This window comes from Leptosomus discolor, chromosome 1 (genome assembly GCF_034619465.1).
Source record: "Leptosomus discolor isolate bLepDis1 chromosome 1, bLepDis1.hap2, whole genome shotgun sequence".
Taxonomy (NCBI): domain Eukaryota; kingdom Metazoa; phylum Chordata; class Aves; order Leptosomiformes; family Leptosomidae; genus Leptosomus; species Leptosomus discolor.
This window is the reverse complement of record NC_141391.1, coordinates 82,649,738-82,670,690: the sequence shown is the minus strand read 5'-3', so window position 1 is coordinate 82,670,690 and position 20,953 is coordinate 82,649,738. Positions and strand designations below refer to the sequence as shown.

The 20,953-nt window shown below is 43.6% G+C and overlaps 1 protein-coding gene across 1 annotated transcript in view; it reads right to left on the bottom strand.

Annotated features, from left to right (window-relative positions):
* The window catches only part of FRMPD4 (FERM and PDZ domain containing 4), a 409,280-nt gene extending 397,656 nt beyond the window's left edge, over nucleotides 1-11,624 (bottom strand). The window contains exon 1 of the mRNA XM_086461061.1: nucleotides 11,527-11,624. Coding sequence (XP_086317187.1) covers nucleotides 11,527-11,624 — 98 coding nt within the window. The remainder of the gene's footprint in view (nucleotides 1-11,526) is intronic.
* Nucleotides 11,625-20,953: the final 9,329 nt, after the last annotated feature.

The window sequence follows — 20,953 nt, the reverse complement described above, 5'->3', positions numbered from 1 at the left end:
TGATGAAGTATGAGGGTGCTGGCACAGGTGGAAATGGAATAATAAATGTGCCTGCTCCCCTAGAGAGCAGTGATGGGAGAATGAGACTATTGTTACTGACTGTGTGTCCTCAATGCTGCTGTCATACCTTCTAAAGCAAGGGGAAACCTATGAAACGTTCTATGTTCATTTCACTGTAAGGATATGTCTAATTCTGTACTTCTGATAGCTATCTCAGAAGGCCCTTTGATTTATTCTGGGACAAATGAAGGAACTTCACCTGGCAAATACTTCTGGTTTCTATCCAGCTTAGCTTCTGCTTATCTTTCAGTATTTATTACTATTAAGTGGATCAAGCTCCAGCTGTGTCAAGTAAGAAACTTCATCTACCCATTACCACAACAGCTATATTTACCTTGTACAGTGGTACAGACAAGAGTGGGGACAGAGCAATTTCAGCTGAAGGATCTGGTTATTTAACAACCTCACGGAATATGAAATTATCGAAATGCTGTAAAAATTTGCCCTTTCAGGAAGCCTTTCTGTCACAGGCAACCCTCACAACTGCACATTACTTTCACTTCCAAATGATCTTACTAACTTTTGCTTCCTTTCCTTCTTTCCCCTCTCTCCAAAAACAAAGCAAACCAGACAAACTAGGAAAAAAACTTTAAGCCTTGAAAATGATGCAAAACTAAGGTTGCTTGAAGGTTGTTGTGTATATTGCTAATAATGGCATATGGAAGGTTCAAAGACACTACAGAGAGAACTGCTGGCCCTAAAATGGACTGCTTTAAAATATATCCTACCTTGATTGGTACCTGCGGTGCAGCAAAAAGCTGCAATCTGTCTAATTCCAGTAGGTCTCTTCGTTTTCCTGTACATCAGTGCAGCAAATTAAGCATCTGCTCTCTCACTTCCTAGTCCAGGAGTCTAACCTCAATACCGTGAGCTGGCAGTCTGGTGGTACCAAAAGTCACCCATTGCTTCAACATGTAGTGAGGTGTTTACGTTGAATAATATGAACTGATCCACCAGGGCTTCGAATGCTCCCTCTGGGACTCCTCTCCTACCATGGCTTTCTGCGCACTCTCACCATAGCTAGTTAACATTTGTTTTTTCTTTAAAAACAAAAATCAAAGTCCAGTTGGCCCGAGTTTCCCTGCCAGGCCCTCTCCTTCCTCCATACCATCCCAGGTGTCCCTCACGTGGCAAAATCGGGAAGGTGAAGGACTGAGTGGTGCTTGCTGTACAGAGAGGGGCTTCTTGTGAAGACAGACAGTTTGCCATTAGTGAGCAACAGCTGAATAAGCTAGAGTGGGGAAGGGGAAGGCTGTTCTAGGGTGATTTAGAGGGAAATAAAAAAGGAAATATATCCCTCTGCAAGCTCCCAGCTGCCCTCTCCCAGCTCTGGCCAGTGACCCCTCCTACAGACCAAAGCACAGGCCGCTGCTCATGTTACTCCTCTCTCCCCTTCCTCTCCCAATTCGAATGGCTTTGCCACCGTGTAAAACTTTCCCCTGGCTCACCACGGACAAGGACAGGGAATGATGCTGTTCTTCGGGAGTTGAAATTCATTTTGGCTCTGCTGTGGCTGTGCTTTGAGCTGGCTCAGAGTTAAGTCATGGCTTGATAGCATGCATTGCATTAATGCCGGGGGTGGAGGAGCGATCAGCAAAGGGAGAAAAGGCTCACTACTCATTCTTAATGACACTTTACACAATCAGCTGAGATTATGTCAGCCTAGTGATCAGAGCAAGGAAAATTAGAGCTGGGTGTCCTTAGTTCTGTGCCTTGCTTTTTCGCTAGTTTGTTGCTTGGGTTTCCTTGTTATAGGCAGGTCTTATAATAATCCTCCAAATAAGCAGCCTTACATCATCCTTTACAAGAACATGCTTTCTCTTGTTAAAGCCTAGTTTCCATTTGCACTGGCTCACTGCCATCTTTCTAGGTAGCTAAACCCCAGCATATGCGTGAAGGACACTTTCAAGGGGCTCTGTGGCACAGCGTTGCCTCGTATCATGGATACAGGCACTGGGATGGGGAGCAGGGAGCTTTGCCTTTTTTTGCCTTATTTTGGCAACTAGCAGCTTGTCTCAGGGCACCACGTGCAAAGGAAGCAAGACACATTTGAGCCTGGAGGCCAGGGGTGGCTGCACATATAATTAATGGGGAGCCTGGGAGAAAGAGGGGTGTAGATACCAAGATGAGAGGAGGGGATGTTGGTACTAGGGCAGTCGCTGGGACAGCAGAATGGGAGAAGGCAAGGGATAATGATGGCACCACAGTGGTGAGGGAGACACCAGTGTGAAAGCCAACTGGGAGCAAAGTTGTGAGTGCACTGGGACCAGGGCGCTGGGGATGGGGTGTGATTCATCCCACCTGGGGAAAGAGACTGGGACCAGACCAAAGAGCCAGGAGCTAGTGGTGATGGCTGGGGATAAGGAAAAAGAAACAGGAGTGACACAAAGGCAGGAGGGGATTTTTCTCCACAGTGAAAACATTTCCAAACTATATACATATATAGTTTCTCACAGAAAAAGTTCAGTGCCCCATGAAGTTTTCTATGTTTTGACCAGATTCCCAGATCCTGCTGAACTGGGGTCCAAGGCCTGAGCTCTTTTCCATCGCTTGGATGGATTTCCACTGCCTGTTGCTGTTTTCCATTGTTACAGACCTAGGAAGGAGGTGACACCTCTGTCTGCAGGGTGGGACACTGGCTCACAAAATCCCACCTCCCACTGTCCGCCTGCCACACCTTTGTGCTGGAAGAAGCAGGTATCTCCTTTGCTTCGTCCTCGCCCGTTTGCTTACCCTAAGTTGTATGACGGAGATGTCACAACAGTTTAACAGATGCAGACCTTTGAGAATCATGGGCAGGCAGTGCTCAAAATATTTGATGTTAAGGTTAGTACATGTACTAGATACAGTTTTCCTCAGGGAAAGAGTGCCTTCTGAATATAGGATAAATAGGGGGTGGGAAAAAGAAATATCAAATCAAACAGAGGATGTTTAAAAGGCTGTGATAGGCAGGAGATAGAACAGTAGAAGAACATGTGGGGTTTTTTGACCAGTGCTCTTTTTAGTGATAGGGATCCAAGCCAGATTCCCTTTCAACGCCAAATACATCTATTGAAGTCCAAGCAACAGACTTAATTGCAGCAGGAAATTGCTGTTTTAAAAAGCATATCTGTAAAGAATGGGAGAATGCATATGGCACATATGTGCCTCGACAGTTTTGCTAAATAAACCATGAATTTTGACAAGTGTGTATCTGTAAGTTTGCCATGGAAATAGGATTGTATAACATCACAGCTGAAACAAAAGTTCAGCCTCTGAAAACTGCGGGGGCGTGCTGCTAAAATGTTTGCTTCGAATGTTAGCTGACTAGTTTCATAACTCCCATGCATCTAGTTAATGCTCTTTTAGACAATACATGGAAAGGGTGGATGCCAGGACTGTACAATAAAAGCATTACAATTGTTATATTAGTGCACAATTCGGTGTTTCAGAAAATGACAGAAGTTTCTTGCGTTAGAAAATTTAAGCGATGCATCTTCCCAGCTTGTTTATACAGGATTCTAACAAGCAGAGGTGTGGAAAAATATTTGGTTGTCTGTTTAATAAGGAAATTACACTGTAGGGGTATTAATATCATTTGGGGGAACTGTTTAGTTCAGCAAACCATTAAGGAATGGGCTGTAAAGACTTTCTCTTTCAGGTTGTTAATATAGAGCCATTCCGATGATGCCAAGAGCAGGAATTACAGTGAAGAAGAGCTGTTACTATTAGTGACCCCCTGATTCAGCTCAGGAGTCTCATCCAGAACCCAGCGAACACATTCTCACTCCATAAACCACTGGCATGTTTGGCAAAGTGTCAGCTGTCCCATCAACCAAACCCAAGAACTAAGTAGGTGAAAAAGCACATCCCCACAAGACTCCTAGTAGTAATTCTAGCACAGGTTTGGTACGCTAATTGCTTCATGGGGGAAACAAACTGCCATTAACCCTAAGGTAAGCATGGACATCTTTATCCAAAAGATAAACGGCAGGACGAGGGTTCAGAGCAGATTTTGTTGCACTGAGCACTCAAAGTCACCCCGCACTGGCTTTGCAGATCAGTCATTCCCAGGCAGCCCGTCTTGGCCTGTGTTCAGGGGATGCAAAACCTGAAGTAACAAAACCAAGTTTTCTAAATTTGACCTAAACTTCAAAATCATTGGGATCATTCTTGTCTCCAATGAAGGTCTGTTCTGTAATTCACACAAACTGGCTCATCCTGGTTCCTCAAGGTATTAGCAGGAACACACCATCTTTTCCAGGTGGCTTTGGCTGCCCCTTGCTGTACAAGGCTTTCTTACCCTGTTCTGGGTCAGCACATGGCAAAAGCAAAGGCATCCTGCCCCTGCTGTATGCGTCAAGAATGACCACTCCACCGCACCCCAGTTTTGCTCTGTCCCAAGAGGGGAGGCGGCTGGGGTAGGGTGAAGGGTGATGGGGTACGCGTGCACAGACCCGTGCATGCAGGTATGCGCGGGCACACATGTGTTGGGAGACAGGTTCTTTAAGCCGCAGCCCTGGAGGAAACACATTGCTGAAGGCGAACAGTCCGTTTCTCCTGTAGCCACAAAATGTCCCAGGCACAGTGTTTCTCAGGCTGACAGGATTCCCCTGGGGAAAGTGGTCCAGCTATTGCTGTGGCATCTTTCATTGTTTATAAGCAAATTGTTTATTGTATTAATGCTAGTGTCCCCCACAATAAAAAGCAGGAAACATATAAGACACAGGTCTACATCTCAATTCAGTCGCTCTAGACAGTGCCCCTTCCAAAATAGTGTGCTGGAACCTCTTGGTTTATACAGAGCTGATGACCTGATTCTGCTTTTATTTTGTACCCACAGATTTTGTCTGGTATGTACACGTGTCACAAGTCCAAACTAACACATCACACATGACTGAAGTCAGGCACATGAATGGCCAAGGTACACACAAAAGCATTGTTGCACAGAGACATAGATCAATGTGTCGTGGCTTTTGCAGGTGTCCTTTCCTTCCATCACGTGAAACATCAGTTGGGCCACATGCAGTACGCAGCTGCCAGGGAAGGGCATGCCAGGGAAGGGCTGAAACATGGGATTAATGTACTTCCTTTTGCTCTGTGCTCCCATGGACTGGTTAGAGATAAAACTAAATTGGAGTCTCATTAGCACAAAGCTTTGAAAAATCCTTGAGGTTTGGCTCTGGCTACACCCCTCACATGTCTATACTCTACAGCAGGGTAATGTCATTCGCAGGGCCGGGACAGCAGAGGCACACAGCAAATATGGAGCATCTCGGCAGGAAATTTGAAATTCACCAAATGGCAAAGATCCCATTACAATAGTTTGTCTCCCCCATGGCCAAGACATTTGATCTATTAAATCATGGAAATCACAAACCCTGCAGTTCCAGTGTACTGGGAGGATTGTATTAAACTCAGTCAGCAATTATCGGTAATACAGGATAAAAATCTTTACTCTGAAAGTAAGCTTTAAAAGGTCATAATGTAATCACTGTCACTGATGGTCTCCACAGAGGCTGTTAGTCTGATTGCAAAGCAACAGAGAAGAAATGCAGATGCCTAAGTTGAATGCAAACCCTAAACTGCTATTTCTGTCGCAGTGTTATTGGCAAAATTATAGACACAGCACACATCAGCTTTCACCACGCTTGCTAGCCTTAATAAATTTACCTTTATTCTCCACCAAATTTCCTCTGTATTGTTGTTCTGTGAATGCTCATTATGAGTGAGCACAGAAATGCCAAATGAGACAGGGAAAGTGGGAAGAGTGCCAAGGAGTCAGTGGGAGATTCAGACAAGTTTTCCAGGGCCTTTGCATTACTCGCAGAAAATCTAATACACGAGTTAAAGCTGCACTGCCAGATTAGATCTGGAGCTGGACATAGTGGTGACTTCCACTGCAATGAGATGTGGAACAGAGACGTTTGGAGCCTCTGTTGTGGGTGTTGGGGATTTGCACCCTGACAGGTGTTACGAACTGCCAGCTGGCACCAGTGCTGGCAGTCCCCAGCTCCCTCACGCCCACAAGTTCAACAGCAGAGGCATTTCTTGGTGCCATTCCTTTATCTGGAGGGCACCCCCCCGCCCAGTCACATCTGCAATTTCCTTACCAAGGGGGCCCCAAATCCCCTGCGCTGCAGCACATCCCTAAGGCAACTGGCAGAACAGGTTTCTGCTGTCCTTTGGCTGCTTCCAGAATCCTGCTCGAGTAACACAGCCTGGCTATGTACTGCAGTCCGCAGAGTTAATCCCAATCCATTTTTAAGGTAGTGCAGGTAAACTCCATTAAATTCTCTTGCAGGTGCTCTCATATAGAATTAAAAAGGTCTTAGAGTGATTTAGTGCTTGGACTACAAGTTTTGAGGTAACATGTTACTGCATGCCAGCTCCTACATAAGCATAAGTGTGTGCTCTCCACCCTAGCACCACTCTAGCTTGAATGACTTCACATTTGCTATATATTAAGAATCATTGACAATTACTGCAGATCCTTCATACATAATAATTTGCAATCTAATAGCTTGCTGCCTCTACTACACCACTTAGTTTATATCACTTTGAAAATAATTTCTACTTAATTGAGTTAAGGTCAACTCTTATTGAGAGTGCTGGCACAGTGACTAAATGCAGCTCAGCTTATTTACTCTTGACTCATATTTTAACATTCCTGAGTGTTAATGTATAAGAAGCAGATTTTTCATACAGGAAACAAGTAATTAGAAACATCCTGAGCAGTACAGCTGTTTAGCTTCACTGTACATTGTGATGCTACACCTCTGGCTATGCCCAATCCTGCTGAAACTAAAATGGTCTCCTCTTCCTGGCAAACCAATGTCTTATTGTAAGACCATTTAGTAAGTTTCTTCTAATAGTGGCTTTACAATATCTCATGTACTGCTTGAATGGCTCTAATTTGCTTAATAAAAGGACAATTTTTAGTTAATCAAAAGCTTCTCAGTGGATTCTGAATTAACAGCTGGCTTGCTGACAGGTAAAATTAATTAGATTTTTTTTTTCTCCTGCTAAAAGAGTAAAATAATCTCATGCTCAAACACATTTGTGATAGAAGATACCAAGAGGCATCTCAGGTATTTATTTTCTGAAAAGCTAGTAATGTCAAACTTAGTAAAAAATAATAGGTCATGAATACCAGGGCTTGTGTACAGCTATCTTTGCTATTAAACTGATTTTAAACAATCACAGTTTGCAGCCTTAAAGCTGCTCCTCCTTCTCTGTTTCATCTTAGTCCCAAACACCATAGCAACCTACCTGGCCACAGGAAAGGCTGGCAGGTCCTCTGTCTGCCATCTTCCCACAGCACCCTGCCTGCCTCACACAAACTCACAACCACTCGCTTCTTCATTAAAAAAGAAGATACTACTGCATGGGACTGAAGTGCGCATCAGCACACTAACTGTGGTACCAGAACCCAAATGCCACAAGTTTCTGAGTAACCATCATTCCCGCAGCTTCCAAACCAGGCTCAATATCTCTGAGGCTTGTAGCAAAATGCAGCCTCTCAGACAAAACCCCAGCTGGTTAATGTAACCACCAATGCTCTAAGGAAAGATGAGTCAATTCCTGTATTGACCCAAATCTAAAGCAAGCCTGAATCTAAGGTGACCTTCAGCTTTAGAAGAGCAGAAGTTGCAGAGCGACATTCTGCGCATCAAAACCACAAACACTCTGTGCTGCCTCACAGCCTTCTTCCCTCCTTCTGCCCCAGACACCCTTCCTCCCACTGCAGAAACAGCCCCACAACCCCTCCGGGAGGCACAAGCCACCTTGGCACAAGCCCCCCTCTCTCCCACCCTGCTTTCCCAACACCTTGTTGCCCATGAGCCCTGAGCTCCTGCCCCCTAACTCAAGGGCCTTACACAATTACACAAGTAACACTGCTTCAAGCCAGCTGTGAAGTAGCTAATTACTGCTAATAGGTGCAGGACCATCACTGGGTGGGAAGGGGGGGTTGGAAATGCACATTCTACCTCCCCAAATAAAATGGTGCTTGTCCTGCAGCCGCAATCAAGAGTTCCATCACGTTTTGACAAAACATCCTAAGGTAAAGCACTTTTTGATTTAGGCATTCCGTAACATCTGCCCCAAAGTGAGATAGAAGATGGTCAAATGAGCTCTAGAAGATTCTTATTGACAAGTTCAAGTCTGCCTATCATTCAAAATTCAGCTGAGGTCACTACGGTTCTGAGGTGTTTAATTAAGAAGGGTTTTGTTGTTGTTTTTTCTTCACCAAATTAACTTATAATAGCTGTTAAAGCACCTGGCTCAATTCTGAAGAAGACATAGCCAGATCCAAACCCTTGGCCAGATCCTGAATCATGCAGAGTAACACTGAGTTTCTGTGAAATTCAATAGGAATTGAAAGTATGCAGCATTTCTTAGGGCTTGTCCTGGACACATCACACTCCTTCCCTTCAAAAAGCAAGCACCAACACAAAATGTTGAAACTGGAAGTGATCTGTTTTGGAGATATCTGTACATATCTACTATGGTTTCCTAACAAGGCTTATCTAAATTTGCTATCTATATACCTATCTGCCATTCCTAATAGCTTGTGAAACTGCTGGCCAATTTCGAGGAGATTTGAGAGAGTAGCAGGAGAATCAAGGGTGTTTGTTCTGAACATGATTCATGGAAACAGGAAGTAAGAGAGAGAAACGACAGCTGCCCAAGCTGAACCAGTGTCTGCATTGTGGCTCAACCTCAAGACACAAATCTTCAATTTTCACAGAATCAAAGCATAAGACTGGCTCCACTGCTCACTGAACCGCTGCTCTGCCACCCTGAAATCCATCGAAAACATCTGCTGGAAGCTTCACTGCAAGTAGAGCAGGAGTCTCAGTGAGACAAAGGTTTCACAGGCAGCTAAAAAATCGCATATTCCTCCTAATGTGAAGGTCAGTCGGCTCCTCTGTATCTATTCACATATGAAAATAATACCCTAGAACTAAAAGGGAAAAAAAAGGCCACGTCACTGCCAGAATTCATCCTACCAACAGTGACCTCAATGAGTGTTAGATCAATTCATTTAAAAATACTGATTTTCTGCTTAAAAACAAACATAAAAACACACTGAATGAAGTGGAACATTAAAGTCGCTTCAGCATCTTAAGATGCTTTATCCTGAAAGGTGTAGGCTTTGCAGAACAGGAGTCAAAAGCAACTCTATTTGATGGCATCTCAGTGTGTGATATAAATGTTCATGAAAAGAGTTATGAAAAGAATTGGTAAAGCCTACTGAATCCTCTGTACCTTCACCTCCCATGCCTGTTCTTCACTGGACTTCAAAACAAGTGGAGTCGACCTCCTCTGACAGGATAGCCACATGATTGCAAAAAAAAAGTGGATTTGTACTAATAGCTTATTACATATCTCATATGGGCATATTATTTTCAACCATTAGTAGCCATTTGAATGAACCTTGTATGTTGTGTTATGGAGGGAGGGTGGAAGCATGACATATGTGTAAGTATGAATGCATACTTCAAAATTTATTTCAGTTGAGACAAAACTGCTAACAGTAATAAAGACAGACTATTACGATAAGAAATGGACGCTGTTCAGTGTTATAAAGGTTCGTATCCACACTTTCCTTATTTGCTGCCCTTCTTTATATGGCGCCCTTTAAAGGTTTTTATGTTGCTCTTTATAATGGTAGAAGCGTAATTACTCTTGTGAGAAGCTGATGCTGTTTGTGCTATCTCGTTCCTTTTCCCATTACTTCCTAAGGTAAATGAAAGAACAGCCTGTATGGTAGCCAAAGAAATTTCTTTCTTCTCAAATACAGCTTCTTTTTCTTTGTTTTAAATGGCCACCAGCAGAGCGTTACCCTCAGTCTAGGGGAACGGCAGCTGCCGTGGCAGCTATCCCACATGCCCACGGGAAAGCCTGGGTCCTGGCACTAGTGGGTGTTGCAGGGCAGCTCTGAAGCCTCCTGTTCCCACAAGCATCACCACAGGGGCTGATTTATGGGGTAATTTATCCTGGATCTAAGTTGGGATATGTCCTGATACCCCTGCAGGGCTGTGTGATAGGAAAGGAGGTTGTAACCAGTACCCTTGCAATGTCTGGGGTACCTGCTTATAGGAAGCCTCTAACAAACTGGTGGTGTAGTTTGCCATTCTTGGGCTGGGCTATGTTACTCTGGGGAATAAAGATATACTCCATGTCCCCCAAATCAGGAAAGCATAGGATGCCTTACAAGCAAACAGGTAGGGGCACACGTCCAAGTGCATCTGCCAAGCCTGAGTACACGATCCTGACGCAGAAGAATACCTTGGATGAGAGAAAAGGATTCGATTCTACCGTTTCCCTTGATTCCCAGTGAAAAAAGAAACAGTTACATGGCTGTGCAGTTAATAGAGTCACAGCTGAAAGACCGAGACTATGGCAGACTGTACAGGAACACATCAATCACCTCATGGCCCTCCAAAACCGTGCAGAGAAGTCCTCCCCCCTCCCTCTTTCCTCTCCAGAGCCAGAACTTGGTCCCCTTAAAATCCTTTTTTAACCTATAAAGATCAAAGAAATAAAGAGCAGGTGGAGCCAGCCCAGCTTTGTCCCACACCCCAGCTCCCACCAGGGATGAAGGAAGCCTGATCAGGCAGAAGGAAATCAGAGGTCAGTAAGTGTTGTGAGGTACAGGCTTTCACCTAACAGTTGCTGTATCAGAAAAACATCCTTTACATTTAAAAAATCTGATTGTTTATATACCCATATTGTTTATCGCAAAGGACATCTGAATATCTTTGTGTATTGTTCAGCGGTTCTAAAGATTTTGCTGAAGTCTGGTATGTGTACGATGATCAAAAGAGACACCCCCAATTAGTATTGAATTTCATCCAGGACTGCTCGTCTTATCAAAGATTAAAACTGAAGCAAAATTTTATTTTGGCACTATGTTAGCCTAAAATGCTGTCAACATCTTTTTCTTCACGCCAACTCTTCTCTCACCCCTCAAACCCATTCTCCTTGCTTCAGTTTTTGCCTTCAACATCAAAAGACAGAGTATCTAGGTAGAAACAAGCCCTCTCTACTCTCTTATACTGGAGGGGACTTTTTGACCTTTCAAGAGAAGAAAGAAACAGACTTTCCTACAGCGTTTAAAAAATTAAATGTGTACTAGCATACAAGTTAGCCTGGAGTTGTCTTCTCTACCTGTTCTTTCAGGACTGCATCCGGCTTGGTTTTTCTTCCTCTTCTAATTGCTCCCAAAAAACTTCATACCCCCCTGCAACACTGCACAGGCACAAGGTGTGCCTGCACCGTGGCTGTCCTCCGCCAAGGTCACCCTCTGAGGGGGCTGGAGGGTGGCTGCTGCATGCACACCCCAACATGCTGAGGGACACACGGACCTCAGTCTGTCCCCACGTAACACGGGGGCAGCTCTCAACAATGCGGCTCGCCTGGGCTGTGAATCTGCTGCCAACACGGAACGCAGCCACCAAATCAAGCGTTATTACTCACGGGCAAAACTGCTCCTCTTCCCCTTCGTCTGTGACTCCACTGATGTCCCACGGAATGCAAAGGGTTTGCTTTTTCCCACCGCCAAAGTCCCTCTCCATGATGGAGATGGGAATAAATCACTGACCCTGCCCTTCTCAGGAGGAAGGAGCGCATGAAGCCGCTCTGCGCCTGCTGCCCCTCAGCTGGAAAAAGCTGGTGCCGGCTGGGCTTATTCTGTCAGAGCAACTCGGGGGAAGGAAAATCGCATAGAGGAGAGAAGGGGGGAGAGTGGTGGTGAGCTCATGGAGCCCAATCACCTTTCATCATTTTGCAAGTTGGAAACAAGATACGTTTAAGAGGTCATGCGCCCTGAGTGATTTACAAACGCAATGGATGCACAGGAAGCCACATGAGGTTTTCTTTTCAACAGAAGCAGTGTGTTTTATTGATATTTTATCCAACATCCAGGCTTAGAGATTGGCCATCTCCTATAAAGGAGAGTGCTAAAGCACTTTAAAAATATATTAAAACAGTTTTAAAACCCACACAGTTGGGGGATGGTGTTTCCTCCAACCAGTTAGCAGAAGTGTAGGATTTAGCACTTTCAGCAGCAGACTGAAAACCTCTCCAAGGCAGTAAGTGGAGCCTTGGATCCCAAACCTAACACTCCTATTCGATAAGGAAAAATAGCCTCTTTTTCTGAACCAGGCCAATTTACTACAGGGATAAGGAAGATAACACCATGAGCGTGGCTCTGTGTGTATCCACATTCCCCTCTCAAGTGAAAAATGAGGAAAACAGCCGCAGTCTTGCACTCGGTATTGAATCAAGCCAGGATGCTAGCAGGGGAGTCTTACACAACACAGTGAACAAAGCACATACCTTTCCTTGTGTATGTCTGTCTGGAAGGGGCTACCCATGTAGTGCTTGTAGAAATCAGGAGAGGGTCTTGCTTACAGGTGAATAGTGTGAACTCACATTCCAAGTGTTTAAAGTCCACCTAAAGGGAACTTTAAATGTATCAGAGAGGAAGAGAAAGCTGTCAGGTACTTAGCCAGCAAGAAAAGCAAAGAGAGGTGCTGAGCACAGGGGAGCAGGCTGAATGTCTCTGGAAGTCTTACCTCCAATTATAGAATACACAGAATGATTTAAAGGGATATTGTAAATTCAAATTCAGTGGTTTAAATAATTTATAGTTAAAATTTAAGTCTCTTGAACAGTCTATCCCTACACTGGTTTGGCTTCTTTCATCTGCTTAATATATTTCACACCTCTCCTCTAGCACAAACTGAATTTAAAGAGGCTAGAGATTTTATTTGAGAAAACAAGTTCAAATCTGGCAGAAAATGCAGGAAACGTTTTGCACAAAAAAGGACCCTTTGTCAGAGGAAGCTCTGTTAAAAATCTTAAGTGGGCTCAGCACCTCCTGGCTTGAGGGAATCACAGCTCTCAGTTGTGCTCTGGTCCAAAAGGGGAAAATGTGCAGGATCCTTCCGCACCAGCCCCATCATGCAGGCATCACACTGCTAGACAAACCCGTGATGATGCAACAAGAGTCGTGGCTGGACCATCAACAGTAATCCACGTATACTATGCCTAGTGAGGTCGGGCTACACAGCATCCTAGCTAGAAAAGGCAGAGCAAGAGGGGCACTGGCCAGGAGAGGAAGAACATCCATCTCTTGGCCACAACCTTGAGGTGTCTGGAGAACTGGAGCCTGAGGATGGGAGTTCATCAGCACCCTGCTTGCGGCTTCTGCAAGGTGATCGGATCTTTCACGTATTTTGTAAGCAAGCTGTGCTGGAAATCACTGTCAGCCTTCTCAGGGGAAACCAGCTCACTGCAGTGCCTTCAAGGGTAAGTACCCAGGAGCAAGGGGCTTTCTGCTGCACTCGGACTATGGCAGGAATTATAGTGCTAGCTCAGCTGGGCATTGCCCACTTCTGCCTGTCCACCTCCTCCTGGCTGTCTCTTGGTGTATGTAAAAACTCTAAGCCTGGGAATGGGACTTTATTGTGGTTTGAGCACCATTTGCTACTATGAGTCCATGACACATAGCCAGCACTCTGAGGTACAACTGCAGCGTGAACAGCAATGAAGAGAGTGAGCAGGGTCTGGACTGGGGCACTGCTGCCCTGCACCAGAGGTTTTACAGAGGCTCAGGGGTGATAAGAGGGCTTTGTCACACAGTGGCCATGGGACTGCTGCGAACTACCTTGCATGTAGTTCTTATTCCAAGTCCCAAAACACAGACTCGAACTCATGATATAAAGTAACCTCTTCCTTCTGTCTAGCCCCTCTTTCCTAAGGTACTTCTGGCAGTGCGGAAGATCTTTACAGCATCATTTCAATCTGATGGCATGCCTGTTTACCTCTCTAGCTGGACTGTGCTTGGTGCTCTCTCTTCCTCCCACATCTAAAATAAGTAAACTGCAGACATTTCGACAATTCTTATATTGAATTTCCAAACAGTCGTGAGTGCATTACAGAAAACATTTTAAGGGACTGTGGCTCTTCAATTATTTACGCCAATATTATACATCCAGATTTACCTTAGCATAAATAGTATCAAACAGGGGCAGGAAGAGAATAAAACATTCAAGCCTATTTTTGAGACACCTAACATGCCATGGTGCTCCACACCCGCCCTCCAAGATCTGTTCATTCCACTCACTGCTGCAGCAGAGGGTACATCAATAATCCTGCCAGCGATGAGAGAAAACCCTCCCTGGAGCAGATCACAAAGTCTGCAAGGTCCTTTGCAATTATTACTGAAAGTATCAACTCCTCCGTTTGGTTCACTTAATGAAGGCTCTGGATGCATTTTACTTCATGCTTAATTTCTAGTCTGGCACCAATGCAAACGTCTTTTGTCCCACTAGGCCGCAGCTGAATTTGTAGGTGGTCAGTGGGAGACCAGATGGCTTCTCTGAGCCCTGAGTGTGCAGGGCCCCCACTCATGGTTAAGATACTCTATTAGCCTTATTACTACTCCTTCATTTTTCATGTATCTGAATCAGCATTCAGTGGAGATTTAGGAGCACTTCACTGCATAAAATGTACACTGCCTTAATATTTGGAGTCCTTAAGCAGATGACTGGTGAGTCCCAGGGTCTGAAAAATATATCTGCTCTTGCCTGCATGTATTACAAAGTTAGGAAACACAAGACACTCCGGTCTCCTTGAGAGTTGCTGGGACAGTCATCACTTATGCCTTGGGGCTCTGTGGCTTTGAGCAACTTACTGCAGGTAAGACTGCAAGAGGGGGAAGAAAACACCAAAGTGTTCTCTCTCCTTTGAGACTCATTTTCTAAAGGTGAATGTCAGTCCAGCAATGTAATGATGAAAGCCAGTTTACATTGGCATATACGGGAAATACCTTATCTGAACAGGTCCCCTCCCGGGACAATTCTGCCCACTTCATGCACGGCCACAGTCCCCCACTAACTCTAACAGCATCAGAGCTGGCTTCATTCCTCTCACTATCACTGCCCAGAAATGCAGGTTATCTCTTTCTGACATGAGTTTATGAGAAGATATTCAGAAGTAAAAGGAAGAAAATTTACCTTATTTCATCTTAGACATCTGAAAATATCCCCTTGCTTAGGTATATGACTGTGTTGCAATAATTTTCATAATTTGGTCATGACAATTAAGGGAAGCTAAACACAGCTCAGGGAGATGCATTCATATTCATAATTTGACTTGTAAGAGCAATTCCATGGAAACTCGTGGGACTGCTCATATAAACAGTTACAGAGATATGCAAGCTTTTGTGGCAATGGACTGGTCTATTTCCCAGTGGATTTATAGACCTCCATCTTTGCTGACCAGTGCTCTTTCTTTGGATATTTCTTCTGCAGCTGAGTTTGCAAGCAGGAGCATGGTGTACAACGGAGTCACACAGGCAGGCTATGTGGGTTGATGATTCACATGCTGCACAGCCACCCATCAAACAATGGTACACAAACATCATTATTTAAACACAACTGACAGTTAAAGAAAGGATAGTTAAAGAAAGGAAGGAAAATGAAAGAGACAAACAAGCCAGCTTGCCTGTTGTTGAGAGCCTTTACAAAAATATGTCAGAAAATTCCAATTAATTCTTCCTTTTCCCATTTAAAAACAAGAACATCCAGCCTAAAGGCATTCTGAAAAGCTCCATCTGCCCTAAGCATGCTCTGGTACATTCTCCCCTTCCTAGAGCTTGTGACAATAAAAAACCCCTGAAGAATACTTAATAGAAGATTATCTGTAGCTCAGCCACACTCCTACTGGGGAGCCTCTGCTGACTGCAAACCTACCTATGCAGGCAGTGAGGAGAATTACTGGGGAAAATTGTATTTCTGTACTTTTTTGCAGACCAATCCTACCCTTTCCCAGCCAGTGGGGAGCAGATAGTACTACACACTACTCACCATGCCGTGGTAGTCAGTCAGATTTGGGGTCTTTTTACCCACCCTCACCTTCAGACTGATACCCGTAAACAGACAATTCTGGGTGCTTACAACACCTGCCATACCTCCCTTTTCCCTGCTATTATATTCAATAAAAGCACAGAGAAACCAAAGTGAGATTTCACTTTCACCAAAGCTAGGGCACAAGTGAAGGACCAATGTCAACAGAAGAAATCAAATGGGATGTTGGCCTGAGGTCACCCATTAATCACAGGCAACACCAGTCTAAGGATACCGGCTGTTGCAGCCATCATGTGCTTTCCAACCTCAGAGACACCCTTAAATGAGAGACAGAGGGGAGGGACGAGAGAGCAGTGGAGGAGAATAGTCATACAGGGAGATAAACATTTCACATTTAATACTAGGAAACATTCAAACATTAAGGAAAAGAGATAGAAATTACAGGTAATAAGTAAATCTATATGGCATGGAGATTGCCTTTTAATTTTAACAAAATTAGCATTTGTGCCTGTGCATGCAGTCTTCAGAAGAACAAAGCAGAAATTATGTGAGCTACAATATCCATTATCTTCTTTCTCATCTATGTTTCCATTATCTTTTGTAGAAAAACAAAGTTTGTGAATGAAGAAGGGAAACAAAAGGTGTCATGTACCAGGTATATCAGTATAACTTTGTTAATTTCCATACTGTGTAACAGGGTAGAAGAAAAACATAGAAAGAAACCTTATCTTTTCTCACAGATAAAGTAAAAGAAATATCTTTGTAATTAGTCAAATCAGTTTTGCACTGCTCCTTTCTAGAACATAAATCAAATGAGAAATATTTCTAAAGAAATTGTGTGCATGCACTGCAAAGCTTTTCAGAGGATGTTCAGGATCTAGAAGGTCACCATGAACTTAATGAGTTTTTCATTCACAGGTAGCCTTCAAAAATACATTTTAATTGACATAAGGAACTTTAAGAAGTTGTATTGTGTCTGGCTTTTTTAAGAGAGGGAAGATACAATAGCTTTTTGTTCTTTTTACGTTGGATGGAAAAGAAAAGCATTTTTGAGATGGCACGTGCAAATGCTCAGCATGTCTGTGGTGTTCACTCAGGCACCAGCAGAAGTGCAGCCTATAATTTGCAAGTTGAATGCAGGCCATGTCGGGGGATGAAAGCAGGAGGGTGCCGTGTCTGTAGGCAGGGATTCTTGGACACACAGTGCCTCCTGCAGGTACTGGCAAGCTTCTCTGGATGTCGCCTTTCGATGAGATCCCTACTGACTATACCCAAAAAGTGTCACCAGTGCAATGTCGATTCATAGAACTCCCTTGCAGCTCCTACAGGCTCACAGTTCTAACCCTTTTAACCCAGTCAGTATCAGAGAGGAGAAAATTCATCACTGCTTACTGAATTTTCTTTCTTTTACTGTTTGAATCACAATGCTGGTATTGAGATTCCCATAAGGTGGACACTGTACAACAGTAAGACATAGTCAATAACCACAAAAGACTGCAATCTAGATAGATGAGAGGTGGAAAGAGAAATAAGACAGGGAGAGACAAAAATTACCCAAAGTCACATAATGGCAAAGAGCAAGTCAGTACCCTATAGACAGGATTGGATTTTACCTTTTAATCAAAAATATACCTCAATTTTTTATCATGTATAGCACTTTACTTCCAACATCAAATGATACCTCCATAAAAACAAAACAGTTCTCTCGCTTGAAACATGTTCTGGGGTCTTCATTATCTCTGGGAAGACAAACCTAATACAGAAAAGCCAGGAATCAAGGAATAAATCATTAGTATGTTGCTTTTATTATTAGCATAGCTGCACTTCAGCTCCTCACAGATTTTACATAAAGCTGCAGTGAAGCTGAGCTTTTATTTCTTTCACTGAACTATGTGGGCAAAATTATACCAGTTCCCATTATTGCTTTTTAATCCTTCCCATATTTCGAGGCTTGTTAGCTGGCAAGGAGGAAAGTGAAAATAGAGGCGACATCATTGAAATCCAACAACTGTCATTAGAAGAACAATAGCAAGTCAGGTGTAAATTATCTGTGTCACAATTTAACTCAGCCTTGGTGTTGCCGGCAAGCATGTGTGTTGGTGAACAGAAACTGACAGTGCAAATGGTGGCCCATGGGTGTTGGCAGCTCCGGGGACAGCCAGCGCCATGCTGTATTTCTGTGCCACTGTGGCTGCCCCTCTCACAGGTTCCAGGCTGGGGGAAAGAGCAGCACCAGGAACGTTGCTTTTCTCTTTCCCTCCACGTAGATCTCTCCTCCAAGCAGGCACTGTCTGGCTCTGTGATGTGGCTGTGCTGGTGGAGAGGAGGATTTGATCAGAGAAATCCCATCTTTTCCAAGCCCAAAAGAGAGAGAGAAAAAATACACCATGATGTGCCTCTGAGTCCCCTGTAAAGTTGGTGGAAAGAGAATAAATGGAAATGATGATAAATGCAGGACCTGCAGCAGGATAGTGTCCGTGCCCTCCCACCAGCTCAGTGACCAGCTTGCTGCCATCCCCTGGCCCCACTGTATCCTGAGGACAGAGTGGGGCTCTCCCAGGCTGGGTTCAACCCACATCTCTTAGAAGTGCCCAATTCAATTTATCTCTGAAGGATTGCTAGAAAAGCCTGATCATGCATATTTTGTAAGCCACTGGTCTCTTGTCTAGTCATTATCTCATTAGGTTGGCTTTTTATATCCCTGAAAAATAGAGAGAGCTCTCTGAGCTTCCTGGGTAGTAACAAGACAGCAAACGGGTGAGATTACACTGCCATGCCCACTGACACACTGAATTTTATGTACCTCTTTGTACCCCAGTCATAAATGTGACATTTTCCTCAGGACTAGGTGATTGTTTCAGTGTTTACCAGGTGTTCACTTTTCACACAATACTGTATTTTGCTCCTGAGACAATAATTCTGGCACATACACAAAGCTGAATTCAAGTGAGAGAAGAGGAGATTAATTCCTGAACAACAAAATTATTGTTTGCATAAAAGTATCCTTACAGAGGACATATTTGGCTACCTTTGTTCATTTGGAGTAATGTTCCCTCTTCTCAGTGGATGGGTGAGTGAGGCTGCAGGAAGGTGGGCAGAATTTGGCAGATGGAAAGCAGCTCCCCTTTCTCCTCTAAGACTTCTCCTCCTCCAAGCCAAAGAGAAGTATCTGGAGCTGGAATCCTAAACAAAGTTTCAGAAATCTGGTTTTATCGGGCGTCACAGGTTCTTTCAAGCACTTTATGATGAAATGAGCTCCGAGATGAGCGGATCAAGTCAGTCTGATCAACAGAAAATTAGAAGATACAAAAAAGGAGGTAATAAACACATTTCAGCTTCTAATTAATCTATCAAAAGCTCTGCTTTCCTTTTAGTCTAAAATAAAAGAGAATTTAATGGGATTTTTTTTCAAAGAATAGTTGTATGATTGTTGTACTTTTTCTTTTATTGACATTGATTTTTAACCTTTCCTTATGAGAACAATTTTTTTAAAAAACCAAACCTTTATGTAAGGAACATTATTAAGCAGCTTTTTCTCTTTTTGTAACATCTACACGTGTGAATGGCAGACAAATTAGTACTGAAGTGTTGAAGAAACCTCAAAACACATTGCCTCTGACAGTGCTAGCAATCAATAGATGGAAGATACAACAGTTTAACCCACGATTTCCCAGACCATTTCTTCCCTCCTCTATACACCTGTCTTTCCTGTAGCACAGCAAGGAATATTAAAAGCATGTAAAATGCATTTTACTCTAGATAAATTATAGAAAGAATTAAATTTAAAAAGCAGACCGGTCCAGACTTGCTAGTTCTCCCGTTCCATCCCCCATCACCTTGGGGCTGAAGAAGGCAACCTCTGGTACAGACTGTTTGCGGTCCTGTTCCCACTGCACACATGATGTTTTGTTGCTGTGAGCAAGCAAGACTGCAGCACCAGCCTGGATAGGACTGCTAAATGTTTTGACAGTTTGAGAAAAACCCAATAACGCAGCTTGTTCTCATATTGTAACTGTAACGGTTTGCATAAAAATTCAGAGAGGTACTGCTGGGGAACACTGTTTAATTGGACTGTGAGATCTCATTGCATCGTAGAAACAGCGCAATCAATAAGCCCTACCTACAGTGGCTTCAAAATCAAGTCATTTAGAAAAAATAACAGCTGACAAAACCAATTTAAACCATTGCTGTGCTAAAGGCCTTGTTACTACTTTGCATCCTGTGTCATAAACCTGCAGACATCGGGCGGACTTTTTCTTTTTCAGCTCAGCTCTGGTGGAAATGGGAACCGCGTGTTGCACAAAGGGCTGCAAACCTCAGCGCCATGCCTTAAATGTAAGGATTCAAAATACCGTAACTCTGTTTTCCAAACTTAACAGCAACAGTTACTGTCAGCTGCACAAAGAGAATGAATCTGAAATCTTGTCAAATCAAACTTGAGCCTTAACACGAAAGCCCAGATTTTATAAAAAGGGGAGACGTTATTAAGAAGACAGCTAATCAATCAACTACCAAGACACTCAGCTTCTCACCGAATCTGGTGCCGTCTGTAAAGCATGTTGAGATCCTTGACTGGAATGAGATGCAATAGAAAGGCAAGGAATGATTGTGGGCAATCACACCCCAATGATGAAGTGCTAAGGAAATGTCAATAGTAGTCAAATGGTAATTTTTGTGATTACAACATGCAATCTAGGGTCCTCCTTCCCCGGGGCTGATGCAGTTTTAGATCAACTCTTCAGGACAACTAGGCTACAATCTGTGACTAGGTAAAAAAAGCACATATTGAAGTCTAAGCATATACCTTGGTAACATTGTTTTCAGTGGAAAATAAGCACATCCTTAGTTTTATAAATGTGTTTAAGTACCCTCCTGATGGGACACTGTTGTTAATGAGGCTTATTACAGTAATTTGTACTGGAGTCATTTACAGGCCAGAGTCCCAGCATGTTTGGCATAGTGCAAGAATTGGAGTATCAATTTCTCTGCTCTGTGAATTATACAGTCAAAATACAGGAGAGAGAAACTAC